The following is a 22211-nucleotide window of genomic DNA, read 5'->3' on the forward strand; positions in this document are numbered from 1 at the left end:
CCTTCACAGGCACAGGGGGAACCTTCCCCTGCAAAGCATAGGCCTGTTCAATGGTCTGCCTGATCCATTTGGCGATGGTAGAGGCCGACGCCGCCATGCCCTTCCGAGGACCCTCTGGAAGAACAAACAAGGAGTCCGTCTTTCGAAAAGACTCAGTCGATTTAAGGTAAACCCTTATCGCCCGAACAACATCCAAAGAATGCAATCTCACCTCCTTTGGATGTTTAGGCTTCGCGCACAGCGAAGGCAAGACAATATCCTCATTAAGATGGAATTCCGAAACTCGCTTCGGAAGAAAAGAAGGATTAGGTCGCAAGACCACCTTATCCAAATGAACAACCAGATACGGAGACTTGCAGGACAAAGCCGCCAGCTCCGACACTCTGCGAGCCGAAGTGATCGCAACCAAAAAGGCGACCTTTTTGGACAACATAGACAACGAGATCTCCCTGATCTGTTCAAAAGGAGCACGTTGTAACACAGATAGAACGAGATTCAAGTCCCAAGGGGGCAGAGGATCCCTCCTAGGAGGTACCAGATGCCGCACTCCCTGAACAAAAGTGCCAACCAAGGAGTTGGAAGCCACGGGACGTTGAAACAGAACGGCCAGCGCAGACACCTGACCCTTTATCGTAGCCAGCGCCAAACGCTGATCGACACCCGTTTGAAGGAAGGACAGCACTCGGGAAACCGAGTACGTGCGGGGTGAAAACCCCCTGGACTCACACCAGGCAAAATAGGCCTTCCAAGTACGGTAATAAACCTTCCCCAAGGAAGACTTCCTCGCGTTGATCAAGGTATGAACGACCTCTGGGGAGAGACCCTTCTCCTTCAGGACCTCGGTCTCAACAGCCAGGCCGTCAAAGCCAGCGACTGTAAAGCAGGATGGTATATCGGTCCTTGAGACAGGAGATCGTCTCGAAGAGGTAGACGCCACGGGGCGTCGATCGCCAGATTCACGAGGTCTGCGTACCAGGACCGGCGAGGCCAGTCCGGTGCCACAAGAATCACCGTGCTGCGTTCCGAGTGTAACCTGCGAAGGAACCTGGACAGCAACTGAATCGGTGGAAACGCGTACATCAGCCTGTACTGATGCCACGGGGCCACTAACGCGTCCGACGCGTCTGCCCGAGGGTCGCGCGTCCTTGCCACGAACCTTCTCACCTTGTTGTTGAGACGAGACACGAACAGGTCCACATCTGGAAGACCCCACTTCGCGCACAACATCTGGAAGACAGCCGGGTGGAGAGACCATTCCCCCTGATCCAGGGTCTGGCGACTCAGATAGTCCGCCTGCCAGTTCTCCACCCCCGGAATGTGAACCGCCGTTATCGCCGGGACATGAGTCTCGGCCCAAGACAGAATGTCGGCCACTTCTCGAGCCGCTCGGGCACTCCTGGTGCCCCCTTGGTGGTTGATGTAGGCCACCGCCGTGGCATTGTCCGTCTGCACCCGAACCGGGCAGCCCTGCAGCCGGTCCGTCCAGCGATGAAGACAGAGATTTATCGCACGCAATTCCAGAATGTTGATCGGAAGGGAGGACTCCCCCTCCGACCAAGTCCCCTGGGTGGACAGAACGCCCAGAACACCACCCCAGCCCGACAGGCTGGCATCCGTGGTGATTACCGTCCACGAGATAGGACGAAACGACTTGCCCCCGGACACCATCGGGGACTGGAGCCACCACAGAAGGTCTCTTCTGGTGCGATGACTCAACGAGATTTGAAGATCCAGAGATTGAGGTCGCCCGTCCCACATGGACAGGATCTCCGCTTGGAGACCCCGCGTGTGAAACTGGATGAAGGGAATCGCCTCGAAGGCCGAGACCATCAATCCCAGACATCTCATGCACGTCCGCAGAGACGAGTGCGGAACGTCCCTGAGGGACCTGACTTCCTCCTGAAGAGTTCTGAGTTTGTCTTCCGGCAGGAAGACCTTCGCCTGCACCGAGTCCAGAATCATTCCCAGGTAGGGAAGACGAACCGACGGACTCAGTGTCGACTTTGGAAAATTTATCGTCCAACCAAACTCCTGCAGAGTTTGCATCGTGACAGACAGGTCCTTCTCCAGACCCTGGCTGGTCGCAGACCGAACCAGAATGTCGTCCAGATACCCCAGGACAGAAATGCCCTGGGCCCTCAATAATGGCAGAACCGGTGCAAGCACCTTGGTGAAGACCCGCGGAGCCGAGGCGAGACCAAAAGGCAACGCCACGAACTGGTAGTGATCCTCCGCAATGGCAAATCGAAGGTACCTCCGGTGACCCTCGAAAATGGGGATGTGAAGATACGCATCCTTCAAATCGATGGAGGCCATGAATTCCCCCGGAACCAGGGCAGCCACCACCGACCGCAGGGATTCCATGCGGAACTTGGGAACCCGCACAGAGCGGTTCAGAGCCTTCAAGTCCAGAATTGGACGAACCTTGCCCTCCTTTCTGGGCACGGTGAACAGATTGGAATAAAACCCCCGAAATCTGTCCCGATGAGGCACCGGAACTACCACTCCCTGAGCCCTCAGGTCCCGCACCGCCAGGTGCAGGTCCCGTAAACGCTCTGGAGCCAGTTGAAGATTTGAGGGAAAAAATCTGCTCTCCGGCCGAGAGAGAAACTCGATCTTGTAACCAGATCGAACGATCTCCTGAACCCATCTGTCCCGCACGCGGGCCAACCAGGGCTGAAGAAAACTGAGCAAGCGTCCCCCCACCCCAAAACTGGGTGAGGGCGCCCCTTCAGGCCGCACTGTTATGGGCTGCGGATCCGGATTGACCGGACTTCTGTTTTCCAGAGCAGGGCTTCTTCTGAGAGCCTTGACCTTTGAACGGTTTGCCCTTGTAGTGCGACCGAAAGGCACGAAAGGACCCCTGAGGGGGCCGAAAATTAGCATGCTTCTTCCCAGAAGCCCCCTTAGCCACTGTCTAGATTCAGATGGAAGATCCCAACTGCAGAACAGAGTAATCACAGAGATGATTGTCACTGATAACCAGCCATTTAGAATGGTGTCTAACTCAGGATTTAAGCGGTTGATGTCCATGCTTGAGCCAAGCTACATACTGAAGAGTGAGATGTATTATCGAACCAAAAGGCTGGCAAAGTTACACCAAAAGGCAGTTGACAAGTAAAGGCTATGCTGCAACCAGAGAATGCTGGCAACTGACTCTCATTCACAACGGACTGCTGGTCACAAACAGAGTCTGAGTCACTACTCATTCTTACATGCCACTTCATTGACAGCGGATGGACAAAAAGGCAATTGGTGTTAAATACAAAAGTGATGCAAGGATCCCACACAGCTGAGTACAGTAGAGAAATGTTTCTAGGCATGCTTGAAGAATGGGGAATCAACAAAGACCGAGTGACGCTTGCGCAACTTAGAGACAGTGGAGCAAACATGCCTAAAGGAGTGAGGCCTGCTGATACGTCAGACCTCTGTGTCATCATTGCACACAACACCCTCCAACTTTCAAATGATGGTCTGTCAAGCCAAAGAGCTTTGATTTATATATGTTTTGAGAAGCATGAAGAGGTTTAAACATGTTGTGCTTGCAAGTCTTTTGAATCCTCGATGCAAGAACCATGCTTTCTCTTCTGATGATATATTGGCTAAGGCGAAACAATGGCTGACAGAAGATATGGGGGTGCAGGAGGTTCCTGCCGAAAAGAAAAGTCCAGAACACTACTTTTATGAAAAGCAGCATGCTGAAAAACAGACAAATGTCCAAAAATACGTCAACGAACAGAAGAGAATCTGCTTCATCTTCGTCAAATTGTTTGATCAGGACATTTTCTGTGTTTTATTGGGGCCTCATGCGGAGGATTCAATTTCTTCTGAATGTGCAACGATGAGCCGTGATGATGAACATCATCTCTATTTGAAAAAAGCCGTAATTGACAGAAGAAGTCATCCTCTTCAGTGGTGGAGAGAAAATGAGGCATGCTACAAAAGACACCTCTCTCTCTCTCTCCTCCTCTGTCCTCCACTCCTGAGCATGTTTACGAAGTTGCAGCATTGTTTGAACAAAACAGAAGACCTTTAACAGGTGACCATGGACATGCTGAAATGTTCTGCTTTCTGCATTATAATATCGTTCTACTTAACTGGGAGTATTGAAAAAAAGAGTAGTGTCCACCCCACTCCAATCCACTGTCTAGCTGTTGCCTACCTTTTTTTCTAGCAGTTTTGCACTGACTGCTGTAGTTGCAGTGAGTGCCCTACTGCAGAGGTAGTCCACTGACTCCAATCCAATCCACTGTCTAGCTGTTGCCTAGCTTTTTTTCTAGAAGTTTTGCACTGACTGCTGTAGTTGCAGTGAGTGCCCTACTGCAAAGCTAGTCCACTGACTCCAATCCAATCCACTGTCTAGCTGTTGCCTAGCTTTTTTTTTAGCAATTTTACACTGACTGCACTGCATTAGTTGCAGTCAGTGCCTTACTGCAGAGGGTAGTCCTCCACTGACTCCAGTCCACTCCACTGTGACATGTGTAGCTGTTGCCTAGCTTTTTTTTTAGCAGTTTTGCACTGACTGCACTGCATTAGTTGCAGTCAGTGCCTTACTGCAGAGGTAGTCCTCTTCCACGGACTTCAGTCCATCCAATCCACTGTTTATGTGTATTTTGTGTAGCTGTTGTTGTTGTTGCCTAGCTTTTTTCTAGCTGTTTTGCACTGACTGCACTGCAGTAACATATTGCAGTGTGTGAGTCTACTACTGCGGCACTTTTATCATAAAAGTGCTGCAGTAGTGGACTCACACACTGCAATATGTTACTGCAGTGCAGTCAGTTTTATGCATTAATGCACAATCAGGATGTGAACTGCAAAGCAAATGTCCCTGGAATTGAAGATTTCCTCTCAGTTTTTATGCAGTTAAGGTGTAAAGAACGAGCACTTAATGTTAAAAATGTTAATAAATAAAGATTAACATGTTTATTAAGAGATTTCTGTGTTTTTTTGGGTAACTTTCACATGTGTGAAAATATCGGCCAATATCAGCAGATACCGATATGCGAACGGCAAAATATCGCTATCGGCAACGAAAAAACTATATCGGTCGATCACTACTAAGTACCTGGTACAACCATAGATTATTGCAGTTTAGAGACTTGCTTCTAACTGTCAACCTACAACCATCTCACATACAGATAAATGTGTCATATAGTTATCTGTGAACTCTCATAAGTTAGCAATTTACATGTGGCATTGACTTTTATAGTTTGTCGAGAAAAGAGCAACCCAGGCAGAGGTAGACTGGGCAGCTGAGGATAGAGCCAAGATTACAACTATACAATTCAACTAATTTCATTTACCAACATATAGGTTATAATGTAACGTTCTACACTGTTAAATAACAAGAATATATTTGTTTATATAAAGTTTGTGAATAACTTTGTAATGCTTTGTATCAAAATCATAATTTTGATGTCATTTTAAATCTACAGTACCACTATTTATTTTTAAACTAAAAGTAGTCAAAAAAGAAAGAAAAAAGGTATGAATTTTTTTTTGTTTTCTACGTTTAATTGTCTAAGTATTGCAGGGAAAAATACATTTTTGCAAGACCATATCATCAAACGAAAGCCATGTTTGTTTAAAAAAAAAAAAACAATAATATACAGTAGGTATTACATTGTTACCTTAAGTAATGACAAATTATTTCTGAAAAAAACAGGTCCATAGTAGAACTGTAATTGCTTTGGTCCATAGGAGGAGATCAGATGTGGGAGGGGAAGTGGTTAAACACACAGCAGTATCTATTTTACTTTTATGAATCATTTTTTTCAAAAAGAGCAGAGTTTGATGAAGCGTAAACACTTTATGTTCCATTGTTCTGAGCTACTGTACACCACTTTTATTTGTACGTTTCTTCAACAGTTAAAAGTGTCTAACCTTGAGTAACCATGAATAGCAGCATAGTATATCCAAGCACTAGAATGGATGATATATTACTCTAAGAATGTAATTATAACAACTTCCCTTTTTCAAGAACACTATGGTTACAAACAAAAGTTTTACAAATGATTTACCTTGCTCCATATAATGCAGGATAAGTCTGGCTAGTGTTACTTTCATAATGCTTTCTCCATCTCCTGTAGTAGAGACTGCACCCACATTGTTATCTGCATAGCCCCCACTGCCTGAAAGAAACATACAGGACATCAAATATCAAATTGGGTATACAAATAAAATGAAATTATAAGAACATACGTATGTTTTAAGGATAATGAGGTTCTACCTCCAGTCCAAGCAAATCTCCCAATCACCCCCACAATCTTTGGTATTCTGATGTACCGAAATATGTTAACTACTTCTCGACCGTAGGATGTCTATGAACGTCCTTAGGTTGAAGTGGTTATACCGGGAGGATGCCTGCAGCTACATTCATCATCCCAGTATCTTTTTTCTCAGCCAATTTTTCCTCTTTTTTTTTTTTAAAGCCATCCTAGCGGCTGATTACCTGCTTGATTGCTTTTACAGGCAGGAGGAAGGGACATTCCCCTCTCCTGCCCTCTTTATGTGATTGGGGAGCTCAGCATACGATCCACCGGATTACCATAGAGCCGGCCGTGGACCAGATGGTCTCCAGCCAACTCTATGCTCCTGGGAGGCCGGAAGCTTATGTTATGACGTCACTTACGGTTTTGGCAGATGTAAACACTGACATTTTTTCTGGAAAGCAGAGATCAATGTTTTTTTTTTTTTTTTTTTAATCTCATGCTTTACAAGGTAGAGGAGAGATTTGGGGTCTTATAGACCCAAAATGTCTCCATAAAGAGGCCCTGTCATGCCTTTTTTCTATCACAAAGAATGTTTAAATTTCTTGTGATAGGAATAAAAATAAATATATTAAATAAAATAAATGAAATAAATTAAAAAAAAAAAGGGATTTTTGACTTACCGTAAAATCCATTTCTCTGATGTTCATTGATGGACACAGCTTCAGATCTTCATAACCATTGGGTTATACTGCCCCCTACAGTAATAAGACACTAGGCAGAAGAAACGTCTGGCTACGCCCATGGGAAGCCCCAGAAGGTATATTCCGTCTCTCTGCTATAGGCACTCAGTTTAGTTACAAGTAGTGTCAGAAGAATTACAACTCCACAGAGGGGTGGGTGCCATTCTCTTGTTCGTTCATTGACAGACACAGCTTAAGATCTTCATAACCGTTGGGACGTCCCAAGGCTAAACAGTAGCCAACCACGCAACAGGAGCTCCACGAAAACAACTGGAGCCCACCTGAAAAAACAATACACCCTCAAAGAGGATCAGGTCCTCTCAACAGCAGCCTGCAAAACAGCGGCCAAAAGAAGCATCCTCAGATGCCAACACATTCACTTTATAAAATTTTGTGAATGTGTGCACCGATGACAAAGTGGTCGCCTTGCAAACCTGTGTCACTGACACTTGATGACGGAAAGCCCAGGAGGCACTAAGAGCCTAAGTATAGTGCGCCTTAACAGGGAAAGGAGGAATCTGACTCTTGACGGAATAGGCCTGAATCCTTGTATGTCTGGTCCATCAGAAAATGATCGTAGAGGAAGCTAACACTTCACCAGGCCCATCCGTGAGCACAAAGGGAGAGTCTGACTTCCTGAAAGACCCCGTAGCTGCCAGGTACACCCTAATTGCCCAGACCACATCCAAGGCATGCAAGGCAATTTCCTTCGGATGTTTAGGCCTGGGACACAGGGAAGGCAACACAATGTCTTCATTCCAATGAAAATCAGAGACAACCTAACGGACAGGGGTGAAGAACCAACTTATCTCTGTGAATGCAAAGGTATGGCGAACGACAGGATAAAGCCACCAGTTCGGAAACCCTCTAGCAGAGGTAATAGCCACCATAAAAGCCACCTTCTGGGACAGCGTAAGCAGGGGAATCTCCCGAAGATTCTCAAAGGGAGGCTTCTGGAGGACCAAAAGCACCAAATTGAGGTCCCAAGGCAGCAACGGAGCCCGCACTGGAGGAACCAAGCGTCGGACACCCTGAAGAAAGGTATGCACCAGGGAATGTGTGGTCAACGGTCATTGGAAGAAGACGGCAAAAGCCGACACCTGGCCCTTAATGGCACTCAAGGCCAATTTCTGCTCAGCCCCCCGTTGAAGGAAGGTCAAGATCCGAGCGAGGATGAACCCCAAGAGACTCACACCACACTATGTATGTCTTTCATGTACGATGGTAGATCCTCCTAGAAGTAGATTTCCTAGTTTTTAACAGTGTAGGAATCACAGACTCAGATAATCCTCTATCCTTCAGCACCTGGCGTTCAACAGCCAAGCCATCAAAGCCAGCGACTGTAAAGCAACTTGGAAGATCGGTCTTTGGGACAGCAGCCCCTCCCTGAGAGGAAGCTTCCAAAGAAAGCTGGCGACCAGCCACACCAGATCGGCATACCAAGCCCGGTGAGGCCAGTCTGGAGCCACTAAGATGACCAGAATCTTTTCTGCCTCAATCCTGCGTAGAAGTCTTGGCACAAGCTTGGGAGGAGGGAAGGCATAAAAATCAAGACGATACTGACCCCACAGGACCACCACCGCGTCTGTGGCATCCGCCAGAGGATCCCTTGACCGAGCCACAAACCTTTGAACCTTTTTCTTGAGCAGAGATGGCAACAGATCCACCTCGGGCTGCCCCACTGGAGACATAACTGATGAAACCCCTTTGGATGAAGGGACCACTCCCCTTGGTTCAACTGGACACCCCTGAAGATGATCTGTCCAATGGTCCAGAAACAGTCTGATCGCTCTGGGTTCCAAGACATGGATCAGTAGTCTGGACTCCTCCAGCTTCCAGATCCACTGACCAGAATGCTTGATGAGGATGAATCCCAAGCCGGACAGGCTGGCATTCGTGGTGACCACTGTCCAATACATAGGGAGAGAGGATATGCCCAGCCGAAGCACCGGAGAACGAAGCCACCATATCAGGGACTCCTTCGTTTCCAGACTCAGCCGGATCGGATTGTCCGGAGACTGTGGAGTCCTGTCCCGTTTGGTCAGAATCTCCCTTTTTAGGGACCTCGTATGGAACTGTGCAAACAGAACCGCCTCGAAGGTAGACACCATCAGGTCCAGCACCCGCATGCAAGTCCGGAGGGATGACCATCTGTTGGACAGCAGGAGACAAATGGCAGCCTGCAATTTCTGGAGTTTTTCCAGAGGAAGGAGCACTCTGGGTATGGTCCGGCTCAGATAGTCCAGCTATGCGGATGGAACCAGGGCAGACTTCTGAAAATTCTGAATCCAGCGAACTCCTGCAGAGTTCGTATTGTGATCTCAAGGTTTTCTACCAGAGCAGAAAGAGATTCTGCTCGCAGGAGGAGATCGTCCAAATAGCTCAGTACCACGATTCCCCGTTGGCGTAACAAAGCTAGCACCGGGGCTAACACTTTTGTGAAGACCCGAGGACCAGAGGCGAGACCAAAGAGTAACCCCACAGACTGATAATGTTCCTCTCCCAAGGCAAAGCAGAGGAAGCATTGGTGACTGGCACATATTGGAATGTGAAGGTAAGCATCCTTGATGTCGATAGAGGCAAGGAAATCCCCCTGACGCAGGGAATCCACCACCATGCGAATGGACTCCATTCTGAACTTCTGCACCCATACATAGCAGTTCAACGCCTTGAGGTCCAAGATTGGACGCAGTTTGCCTTCCTTCCTGGGAACTGTAAACAGGTTTGAGTAAAAACCCTGAAAACGTTCCGAAGTCGGAATCGGGACAATCTCCCCTTTATGTAACAGGTCTTGTACAGCCCCAAACAGACCTTGTAAGCGATCCGGGGACAGGCGCAAGTTGGAAGGAAAGAACATTGCTGGGGGACAAGAGCGAAACTCCATTTTGTAGCCGAACCGAATGACTTTGTGGACCCACTTGTCCTGCAACAGGGAAGTCCATGGGTCCGGAAACCAGTGAAGACATTCCCCCACCCCCACTGCGGGTGAGGGCGCACCTTCATGCTGAAGGAGCCTTGGCCACGGGTCGGGAAAAGCCCCTGCTCTCAGCTTGCAAGACCAGGTTAGTTTGGATCCTCCACAGGAGGCCCTGAAAGGCTTAGAGCCCTTGTCAGTCGACCCTGAGAGACAAAAAAACTTATGTGCCAAAAAGGAAGGTCTACATCTACGACGAGGTTCCTTGCCCTTAGTAGCCTGTGGAAGAAAGGTACTCTTCCCCTTCTGTGAGACCTTTTATGATGTCATCCAGGGTAGCTCCAAACAGGCGATATCCTTGAAAGAGAAGATCAGTCAAGGCCTTTTTAGAAGTCCGGTCCGCAGACCAGCATTTGAGCCAAAAGACACGCCGAAGGACCACTGCCAAAACAAAAAGCCGAGCCACTAGGGGAGCCATATACAAAGAGGTATCACAGATAAACTGCAGCCCCTGGACAGGCCTGCCAGCTCAGCAAAGGAAGAGGGGAGCTGTTCTCCCTCCAGGTCACGGCATAAAAGCTTAGCCCATTATGTCTGAGTTTGCGACACCAGGGTCATGGTGAATACTGTATTTATATAGTGAATATAGTGAAGCGCTGCCTCTCAAAGGTGTGTGTGTATATTGACACAAAAAGGGAATTTATAGAAGTGACTGTATACTGTATATTAAAAACAAATACAGTATATAAAAATAAATTACCACATATAATAAAATAAGTGAAACAACAAACAAATTCAGTATGTGGAATGGGGAATCCGCATATCACAGTGCTTAAACCAGTCATAATGTGACCAACATATCAAAAAATGTGAATATCCAACAAAATAAAAGTGAAGAGCCCAAATTCAGCAGTGCAAAAAACAGTGTATGAAATAATGTGTATAATGTCCAATAAAAGTGTAGACACTCATACAAGCAGAACGCTCAAGATATTGCGGCTCATACAGAGCATTTATGTAAGTGTTTTTATGCCTTCTTAAATAAATTTTACCTACCCTACCCGCCAAGGATAAGCGGTCAAGCGATAGCGGCCACCTTTTTTTATTTTGTGATAGCGCGAGAGGTAACCTTTTTCCATGGTGAATACTGGCCTCAGTGCCGAACCAGCCAGAGTGTACATATTGCGGACCACAGCCTCAGTCTTCCTGTCAGCCGGTTCCTTAAAGGCCGGGACCATAATCATAGTTGCCTTGCTCAATCTGTAAACCGGAACAGTCCACTTCTTAAGAGACTCCTCAGGGAGTAACGCCTAGTAAAGCGCTTAGGGACCCCACAGGGACACTTTGGCCGTCCCCACTCTTAAGCGACAATTCTGACAAAATAGGTGGGGAAAGGAAACCCCTTTGCCGCTGTGAATGGCTTGTGTGTGCCAAAAGGGAACCTGTGCCTCCATTGCAGCTGCATCCTCCATCTTCAAAGTCTCACGCACAGATACAATCAGTGCTTCCACCAGCGCCTTTTCGTGCGCGGTTGCAGACTTGGACGAATCATCCTCACTATCAGAGGATTCTAGGCGCAAGGTTGCAGACCCAGTAGGGTGACCCACATCCCACAGACCGGTGAGGCAGGGCAAGGTGGGGGGGGGGGGTGCTTTTTGCTAGCCCGTCATCCGAAGACCACCTCCACCTGGCACACAAAGGACTCCAGGACTGCGGTCAGTGCATCAATAGATGGTTGGGACCCGGAGGGCCCCACAGCCTCAGAGAGGCGATCAGGTAGGGAGATGTGCTCCAAAGACTCCATGAGTCACCAGGGGGACACACCCCACAAAAAGTGTAACACACTGCAAGTGACAACCCCCACCCTGCTGGCAGCACCACCCGGTCGCCAGGCACAAGCACCAAGCGATCCTCAGCAGAGAGGGAGAGAACCTCATCAAAATCACCACCCAGCAGAACCAGGCACCTGCACTCCACGTGTGGCGATCAGGAAGTGAAGGAATACAGGAGTCAGCACCAGGGGATGAGGAGGGGCTCCCACCACCAAAGTCGCTGCCCACAGGGCTCCACTGTCATGGCCGCAGCCTTTTTCAAAGACAAACCACCGCAAAATTGCCACCGGACTACACAAACATGGCTGCCGTGTATAGATATACACAGGCCACAACAAAATGGCGGCACCACGAGGCTTACAGAGACCCTGGAGGGAACCCAGGTCTCAAGGACATACCAGACAGGACGGGCTCTGGCAGGAGCCCTCACCAGGTACAACCTCCCCTGCACATTCGATCGTCTGGTCGCCAGCGGGGCACCACCCCAGCCTCCATCACCAGCATAGCCCCCTGCCCCCACCCCAGGACGTGGACCAGACCCCTCAAACAGCCCCAACATATATGGAGGGGGAGGGGGGTAGGATGGAGGACAGATGACAAGGGGGGGTTGCCTGATGGGAAGGAAGGGAACCCGGGGGTCCGACCGTCCCAAGGAGAGGCCCACGACCACCCCAAAACCCTCCAAGGGAGAGGGGGGACAGATACTCACCATACCAGGAACCAGGTGGGCACCTCTCCAGACAGAACCCCTCTCCATCAAAATGGGGGGGGGGCTGTCGGCCAGGAGGAACACTGTAACTTGGGCCAAGACAGACCCAGTCGTATGCAACCTCAAGAGGCATTTAACTCGCAGGCCAGCCCCTGTCCAGTGGGGATATGTTGGCCGACCTAGCTCGGAGCTGAGGTCTGCGTGCAATCGCTGGCCAGATTTGGGTGACCACATGATCTAGATTATCCAGCACGTCGCCCAGTCCGGCAGTTGATTGTAGATCTCAAAAGCAAAAATTGCCAGGACCAAAGATCCCAGCGAGGAACTAGGTCCTTACTCCTGACTTGGGAGAAAAAAAAAAACTGAGTGCCTATAGCAGAGAGAGGTAGTATACCCCTGGGACTGCCCATGGGCATAGCCAGACTTTTTTTCTGCCTATTGTCCTAATCCTGTAGGGGGCAGTATAACCCAATGGTTATGAAGATTTAAAGCTGTGTCCGTCAATGTATGAAGATTTTTTTTTAAGTACTGTAGTTTGGTGCCTTTCCACGAGAGTGCGCAATTGTAAAGCATGACATGTTAGGTATCTATTTACTCAGCATAACATTGACTTTTTTGTGTTTTCCAAAAATTGGGTTATATATTGCATTTTATTGCATTAAAATTCATTAGAGTCTTTTTTTCCCCAAAAAATTGCATTTGAAAAATCACTGTGCAAATACTGTGAATAAGGTCCAAGCATATAGGGAATCTCTGAGTACGGTGTTTCATTATCCACAGAAAATTCTCAGAAGTGTTTGGCATTTTGTGAGAGTTAGTTCAGCAAATCCTAGGTTACAGGGACAATAATACATACTGTACATTCATAATAAATTCAATATGAAATATTCCTTAGAACTGTTCAATTCCTGTTTCACTTTCTCGCTACAGGTACTTGAGAGATCTTCTCATAGTTAGGCAGTGTATTTAGTGACATCTAGTGATCACTTTTGAAAATAAACCTCTACAGTCCAAGTGAAAGATGCTTTTTTTTTTAAAAAGTTTAGTTTTGTTTTAAGTAGAACTCTAGATAGAGCTTTTTATTATTAATAGGGTGGGGTAGAGGTAAATCCTCTCCAAATGGACACATTTATAAAGCTGTGAATTTGATATCCAACAAACGCTCACTGCAGATGAAACAATAATGTCATTTGAAATACATGCAACATGAAGATTCACCTGCAGTGATTTTTTTTGTCGAGTGTCATATTGACTGCTTTATAATTATACGTTACCTCCTCTATGGGGGAATCAGATGAGAACAAACCGCCTGTCCATTCTCATCTGATCTGAAAATAGGGTTTCCATCCTTCCGGATGGCACGGACAGGATCGGAATCGGATAGCAGCGGGTGTCAGCAGACATGTCTCCACTGACATCCGCTGCCCCATAGGGATACATGGAGGATCCGATCAGGTCCGCCTAAAAAAACTGACAGGCGGATCTGATCGGATCGCTCATGTGAAAGGACCCTTAAGGTAAAAACCTTCTGTGCTGCAGAATAATTCACTTCCCCCCCACTCCTTCCCCAGCCCCCCTCACGGGGCAGAATGATAACAGCAGGAGCCAATGGCTCCTGCTATTGTCAAACAAATTGATGGAGTGAGGGGCAAGGCCAAGCTGCACGAGTGCCCCCATAGCAAGCACTTTTCTATGGGGGCACCTGCTAAAGAGGAGTAGGCTGAAGCGCTTGCAGAGGATCCCAGAAAAAGAGGATCGGTGCTACTCTATGCAATACCATTGCACAGAACAGGTAAGTATAACATGTTTGTAAAGGTTCAGGAATTTTTTTAACAAACATGTCATACTTACCTGCTCTGTGCAATGGTTTTGAGGACAGCAGCCCCAATCCTCCTCTTCTCAGGTTCCCAGTCAGAGCTTCTGAACCTTCCTCCCTGGTAAATGCCCCCATAGCAAGCTGCTTGCTCTGGGAGCACTTGAGCATGTTTATTCTCATGCCGCCTGTGTGTGTCTATGAGAAAAACCACTTTAAGTGAATTATAAGATGTAATTTATAATTTTAAACTACTGAATTCTATGTGCATTATTATGCATGCATTTACATGCATCATGTGCCAACATGCTTAGATGAACTAATTTGGTCTTTAACCACTTCTGGACCAGAAGATTTTCCCCCTTAATGACCAGGCCATATTTTGCAATTCGGCACTGCGTTACTTTAACAGACAATTGCGCGGTCATGCGATGATGTACCCAAAAAAAATTGATGTCCTTTTTTTCACACAAATAAAGCTTTATTTTGGTGGTATTTGATTACCTGTGTGATTCTTATTTTTTGTGCTATAAACAAAAAAACAGACAATATTGAAAAAAATATATATTTTTCACTTTCTGCTATACAACATTCTCAAAAAAAAAAAAAAATGTAAAAATCAAAATTTTTTAACATTTTAGGCCAATTTGTTTTCTGCTACATATTTACAACAGCTGACCGTTCTTCTCTATCAGCAGGGAGCGATCACAGGTGTCAGATGGCAATCGGAGCCGCCTGCCCCATGCATCGGCTTCCCCACTGTCGAGTGGGAGCGTGCCCCCGGCGGCGCGTGCCCCCTAGCTGCAGGCACGCAATCGACGTAGGTCTATGTCGTTTTGCGCAGGGGGGCCACACTGCCGCAGTAAAAAGGCGGTGGGCAGTCAGGAAGGGGTTAAGGTAGGTTAAAGATGTTCTGAATCCTCCCCCAATCGATGGTATATACTTTAGAAGTGCATTACCTAAAGCATTTCTATGGTCTTAATGTAAAATCATATATTCATTTCCACATTGTATTTAAATAATTTATAGCCTTCTCCTATTAATCTGAACCAAGTTTTAAAACCAAACTTTGTGAAGATCCCCACACATTTACCTCCTTGAATTCTGTGACATGTAATCACTATGCCCTGTGATGTGAGTAGGCACACATTTCACAGATTCTGCCTTATAAACTACAGGGGTGCTAAGAGGAGTTTAACCACTTGCCTACAGTGCACTTTCCCCCCCTTCCTGCCAAGACCAATTTTCAGCTTTCAGCGCTCTCACATTTTGAATGACAATTTCTCAGTCATGCAACACTGTACCCATAAAAAATTTGTGTCCTTTTTTTCACACAAATAGAGCTTTCTTTTGATGATATTTAATCACTACTGGATTTTTTATTTTTTTGTGTTATAAATAAAAAAAAGACTGAAAATATTGTGAAAAAACACATTTTTCTCTGTTTCGGTCATACAATTTTGCAAATTAATAATTTTTCTTCACAAATTTTGGCCAAAATTTATACTGCTACTTATCTTTGGCAAAAATAACCCAAATAAGTGTATATTATTTGGTCTTTGTGAAAGTTATAGAGTCCACGAGTTATGGCGCTAATCATTGAAAATTGATCACACTTGATGTATTGAAGGCCTATCTCATTTCTTGAGACACTAAAAAGTCAGGAAAGTACAAATACCCCCCAAATGACCCCTTTTTGGAAAGTAGACATTCCAGGGTATTTAATAAGGGGCATGGTGAGTTTTTTGAAGTTGTAATTTTTTCCCACAATTCTTTGCAAAATGAAGATTTTTTTTTTTTTTCTTACAAATTGACGTATTAACAGGTTATTTCTCTCACACAGCATATGTATACTTGCAACTACACCCCAAAACACATTCTACTACTCCTCCTGAGTATGGCAATATCACATGTGTGAGACTTTTTTCACAGCCTGACCACATACAGAAGCCCAACATCCAAGTAGCACCGTCCGACATTCTAGGAGCATAAGTTACACATATAATTTCCTGACAACCTATCGCACTTTTGAAGGCCCTGGAGCACCAGGGCAATGGAGACCCCCATAAAATGACCCCATTTTGGAAAGCAAACACCCCAACGTATAATTTTTAAGGCATAATGAGTCTTTTGAATGTGTCATTTTTTTCCACAAGTTTTTGGAAACTGTGGAAAGAAAATGAAAATGCATTTTTTTTTTTATTTACACAAAGTTGTTCATTTATGAAATATTTCCAACATATAGCATGTACAGAGCAAAAATTGCACCCCAAAATACATTCTGCTACTCCTCCTGATTATGTCAATACCACATGTGTGAGACTTTTTCACAGCCTGGCCACATACAGAGGCCTAACATCCAAGTAGCACCGTCCGGCATTCTAGGAGCATAAATTACACATATTTCCTGACAACCTATCGCACTTTTGAAGGCCCTGGAGCACCAGGACAATGGAAACCCCCATAAAATGACCCAATTTTGGAAAGCAAACAGCCCAACGTATAATTTTTGAGGCATAATGAGTCTTTTGAATATGTGATTTTTTTTCCACAAGTTTTTGAAAAATGTGGAAAGAAAATGAAAACACATTTTTTTTTACACAAAGCTGTCCATTTATGCAATATTTCTGACACATAGCAAAAATTGCACCCCAAACTACATTCTGCTATTGCTCCTAAGTATGGCGATACCACATGTGTAACACTTTTACACAGCCTAGCCACATACAGAGGCCCAACATCCAAGTAGCACTTTACACAAAGTTGTCCATTTATCCACTTTAAGACTGGGCCTATTTTTGACACTTGGTGTTTACAAGCTAAAATCATTTTTTTTGCTAGAAAACTACTTAGAACCCCCAAACATTATATATATATATATATATATATATATATTTTTTTTTTTTTAGCAGAGACCCTAGAGAATAAAATGGAGATCGTTGCAAAATTTTTTATCACACCATATTTGCGCAGCAGTCTTCCAAATGCAATTTTTTTGAAAAAAATTCATTTTGTTTAATTAAAAAATAAGAAAACAGTTAATTTAGCCCAATTTTCCATAATGTAAAAGATAATGTTACGCTGAGTAATTAGATACCAACATGCCATGCTTCAAAATTGCGCACACTCACAGAATGGTGCCAAACGTTGGTACTTAAAAATCCCCATAGGCAACAATTTAAAAATTTCTACAGGTTACCAGCTTAGAGTTACAGAGGAGGTCTAGGGCTCAAATTATTGCACTCACTCTAGCGATCGCATCGATACCTCACATGTGTGGTTTGAACACCGTTTACATATGTGGGCGGGACTTGCGTATGCGTTCGCTTCAGCGCGCGAGCTAACGGGGACAGGGCGCTTTAATTTTTTATTTTTTTCCTATTTATTTTATTTATTAATTTTTTATTTTTACACAGTTTAAAAAAAAAATGTTTTGGATTATTTTTATTCCTATTACAAGGAATGTAAACATCCCTTGTAATAGAAATAGGCATGACAGGTCCTCTTTATTGTGAGATCTGGGGTCAAAAAGACCTCACAACTACACTAAAAAAAAAAACAAAAAAAAAAAAACGGCCCTTTAAACCGGTTGCTAGGCAACGACTTTCGACGTAGCTCCGGTGCCCTCACTCGACTTCCTGTCTCTGAGGATCCGGGACCGGATAGTTTTCCCCGCTGGCGGCGGGTCCGGTAAGCTGGGAAAACGTCTGGGACGTGGCGGGAGGGGGGGCACCTCTTCCCCTGCACCGTAAGGGTAATTCCGCAGCGAATCCGCCACTGGGACCACCCTTATCTGAAAGCCGACCGCCCGCCGTTTAAAAAAAGTACCGGGGTTATGGCAGCTATCTGCTGCCATAACCCCAGTATTTAGCTTTAAATGGCCGACATATATAGTCGTTAGGCGGTTGGTAAGTGGTTGCATGTACAGTGCCTTGCGAAGGTATTCGGCCCCCTTGAACTTTTCAAACTTTTGCCACATTTCAGGCTTCAAAGACAGATATAAAACTGTAATTTTTTGTGAAGAATCAACAAGTGGGACACAATCATGAAGTGGAAAGAAATTTATTGGATATTTCAAACTTTTTTAACAAATAAAAAACTGAAAAATTGGGCGTGCAAAATTATTCAGCCCCTTTACTTTCAGTGCAGCAAACTCTCTCCAGAAGTTCAGTGAGGATCTCTGAATGATCCAATGTTGACCTAAATGACTAATGATGATAAATAGAATCCACCTGTGTGTAATCAAGTCTCCGTATAAATGCACCTGCACTGTGCATAGTCTCAGAGGTCCGTTTAAAGCGCAGAGAGCATCATAAAGATCAAGGAACACACCAGGCAGGTCCGAGATACTGTTGTGGAGAAGTTTAAAGCCAGATTTGGATACAAAAAGATTTCCCAAGCTTTAAACAACCCAAGGAGCACTGTGCAAGCGATAATATTGAAATGGAAGGAGTATCAGACCACTGCAAATCTACGAAGACCTGGCCGTCCCTCTAAACTTTCAGCTCATACAAGGAGAAAACTGATCAGAGATGCAGCCAAGAGGCCCATGATCACTCTGGATGAACTGCAGAGATCTACAGCTGAGGTGGGAGACTCTGTCCATAGGACAACAATCAGTCGTATACTGCACAAATCTGGCCTTTATGGAAGAGTGGCAAGAAGAAAGCCATTTCTTAAAGATATCCATAAAAAGTGTTGTTTAAAGTTTGCCACAAGCCACCTGGGAGACACACCAAACATGTGGAAGAAGGTGCTCTGGTCAAATGAAACCAAAATCTAACTTTTTGGCAACAATGCAAAACGTTATGTTTGGCGTAAAAGCAACACAGCTCATCACCCTGAACACACCATCCCCACTGTCAAACATGGTGGTGGCAGCATCATGGTGTGGGCCTGCTTTTCTTCAGCAGGGACAGGGAAAATGGTTAAAATTGATGGAAAGATGGATGGAGCCAAATACAGGACCATTCTGGAAGAAAACCTGATGGAGTCTGCAAAAGACCTGAGACTGGGACGGTTATTTGTCTTCCAACAAGACAATGATCCAAAACATAAAGCAAAATCTACAATGGAAGGGTTCACAAATAAACATATCCAGGTGTTAGAATGGCCAAGTCAAAGTCCAGACCTGAATCCAATCGAGAATCTATGGAAAGAACTGAAAACTGCTGTTCACAAATGCAATCCATTCAACCTCACTTAGCTCGAGCTGTTTTGCAAGGAGGAATGGGCAAAAATTTCAGTCTCTCGATGTGCAAAACTGATAGAGACATACCACAAGCGACTTACAGCTATAATCGCAGCAAAAGGTGGCGCTACAAAGTATTAACTTAAGGGGGCTGAATAATTTTGCATGCCCAATTTTCAGTTTTTTATTTGTTAAAAAAGTTTGAAATATCCAATAAATTTTGTTCCACTTTATGATTGTGTGCCACTTGTTGTTGATTCTTCACAAAAAATTACAGTTTTATATCTTTATGTTTGAAGCCTGAAATGTGGCAAAAGGTCGAAAAGTTCAAGGGGGCCGAATACTTTCGCAAGGCACTGTATATAGCAAAAATTGCACCCCAAAATACATTCTATAAAAGAAAGTGTACAGGAATAGTCCGAGTCCATCTCTGATCCGCTAATATTAGCGATTTCAATATCCTGAATCGGATTCGAAATTGGATTCGGATACTGATGAGAGCTCCCCGGTGCTCTCAACAGTAATGGAGAGGACCTGAAGGGCCTCCTCGCTGCTGTACATCCTTTTTGACATGCTGGCTGTGATGGGCTGTGCGACGGGTGACGGTTGACTGCGGATGATCACTGATGGGTGGCAGGTGACTGATAGGTGGCAGGTGACGGTCACTGATGGGGTGACAGGTGACGATCACTGATGGGTTGACAGGTGACGATGATTGATGGGGTGACAGAGGATGATCACTGATGGGGACATAAGTGACGATGATTGATGGGGTGACAGATGACGATCACTGATCGGGTGACAAGTGACAATGATTTATGGGGTGACAAGTGACCATCACTGATGGGGTGACAAGTGACGATAATTGATGGGGTGACAGGTGACGGGCAATGGTCACCGATGGGTGACAGGTGACGGGCAATGGTGCACGGCAGTACTGATAGCAGTCTCTGGTGACCGGTGCACTTTAGGCTACGTTCACATGTGAGCTTAGCGATCGCGGGCAGAATCCCCCCGATTTTGCCCGCGATCCGGAAATCATTGCAAATCGCGGGATGCCTGTGCGTTGCTATTGCAAATCACGGGCAACGCACAGGCGTCCCGCGATTTGCAATGATTTACGGATCGCGTACAGAATCGCGGTGATTATGCCCGCGATCGCTATGCTCACATGTGAACGTAGCCTTATGGGTGGCAATTTCTGGGCACTGATGAGGGCAATTGGGGGGGGGTGAGGACTGTGTGGGGCCAGGTTCTTGTGCTTTTACATTGACAGGTATACAGAGCAGTAACTCACTGTTTCTGGCTCTGCTCTCCTCACACTGGAAACAGTGTGTGAGGGGAGAAGAGCTAGTAACAGTGAGTTACTGCTCTGTATTTACATTTTGTAAACGGCTGTGAATGGATTCACAGCCGATCACATAGTAAACAGTGACTGCCAGTGACTAGCTGTGTACCGACATGACCTCGAAGCGCGCTCCTGATCGCGCATGCACAGTCTTCTAATGGGCTTTACTATTGTGATCGGCTGAGTGATTAGATCACAGCCGATTACGTGGGAAACAGCCATGCCCATTGGCTGTTTCCCCCCTGCCGGTGACGCGCTGTGTCTCGGGGACACGCCGCCACCAAAAGTGCAGGGCGGCGCACCTGCCCTGCCTGAATGGGCCGACATCATATGACGTCGGCCCAGAGCAATGGCCGCACCGCTCCGCCGTCATTTGACGGTGGGCGGGCGGCAAGTGGTTAAGGAGGCGGAATCAGTACAGGAATCACTGCTGACAAACAGCAAGTTATCATGGGATACACAGTTCTTAGAAATGGAAAGTAAACAGCAGAAGAAAAGCTGGAAAGAATGCAGGAAATTCAGGAAGTTGTGGAACGAGATGGTCAGCAGACAGGGAGAACTCACAATATAAAAGGAGATTTTTCAAGAAAGATTATATTGGATTGTCAAATATACCAATACATATTACTGATGTTATAAAATGCAAGTGTATGCTGTGATCATAGATTTCCTTTAATGCTATACTGAACTAAGTCCTTATTTGTTTGAACATGTGAAGTTAAAAAAAAAAAAATGTAATAAACGTACCAGTTCTAAAAAAAAAAAAAAAAAAAACGAAACTATTCTAAATTCACCTGCAGTACATTAAGAAAAGTCAGTTCCAGTATGAACAAGTTTGTTCCTGTGCACTGCATGTTAATGTGTATGGAGCTCAATTGGTGTAAATGGGAGCCACGTGTATGAAATCACTGATGGATGTTCAACTTGGTTTCTTCAATGCTGAACAGCAGATAAAAAGAGCTTATGTACATGAACCCCTTTAAATCTGTGCTTCAGATTTGCCTAGATTTACTGCCAGAAATGCATGGAAGGTTCACATAATATATTTTATAAGAATGATGGTTGCAAAACTGTTAACTACATACAGTCAGGTCCACATATATTTGGACACAGGCACAATTTTCATACTTTTGGCTCTGTATGCCACCGGAATAAAAAGAATAATGAAACAATCCAAATTAATTTGAAGTGTAAATTTTTAGCTTTATTTCAAGGGGTTGAACATAAATATCAAGTACAAATTTTAGGCACTGCAACCATTTTTATACACATTCCCCCCCATTTTCAGGGGCTCGAATGTAATTGGACAAATGAATATAATCAAAAATAAAAATTGGATTTTTGTAAGAACTTACCGTAAAAACCCTTTTCTCTGAAATTCGACAGACACAGCTCTGCTTAATCATAGACTAAAGGGTTAGGCTTCCCCCACTAGGGATAGGCACTAGGTGG

The 22211-nt window shown here is 45.4% G+C and overlaps 1 protein-coding gene across 1 annotated transcript in view; it reads right to left on the minus strand.

Annotated features, from left to right (window-relative positions):
* The window catches only part of ASRGL1 (asparaginase and isoaspartyl peptidase 1), a 71785-nt gene that overhangs the window by 13412 nt on the left and 36162 nt on the right, over positions 1-22211 (minus strand). The window contains exon 5 of the mRNA XM_082249067.1: positions 6021-6131. Within this exon, the coding sequence (XP_082105193.1) occupies positions 6021-6131 (111 nt within the window). The remainder of the gene's footprint in view (positions 1-6020; positions 6132-22211) is intronic.

This window comes from Pelophylax lessonae (genome assembly GCF_965119305.1).
Source record: "Pelophylax lessonae genome assembly, chromosome: 3".
Classification (NCBI taxonomy): Eukaryota; Metazoa; Chordata; class Amphibia; order Anura; family Ranidae; genus Pelophylax; species Pelophylax lessonae.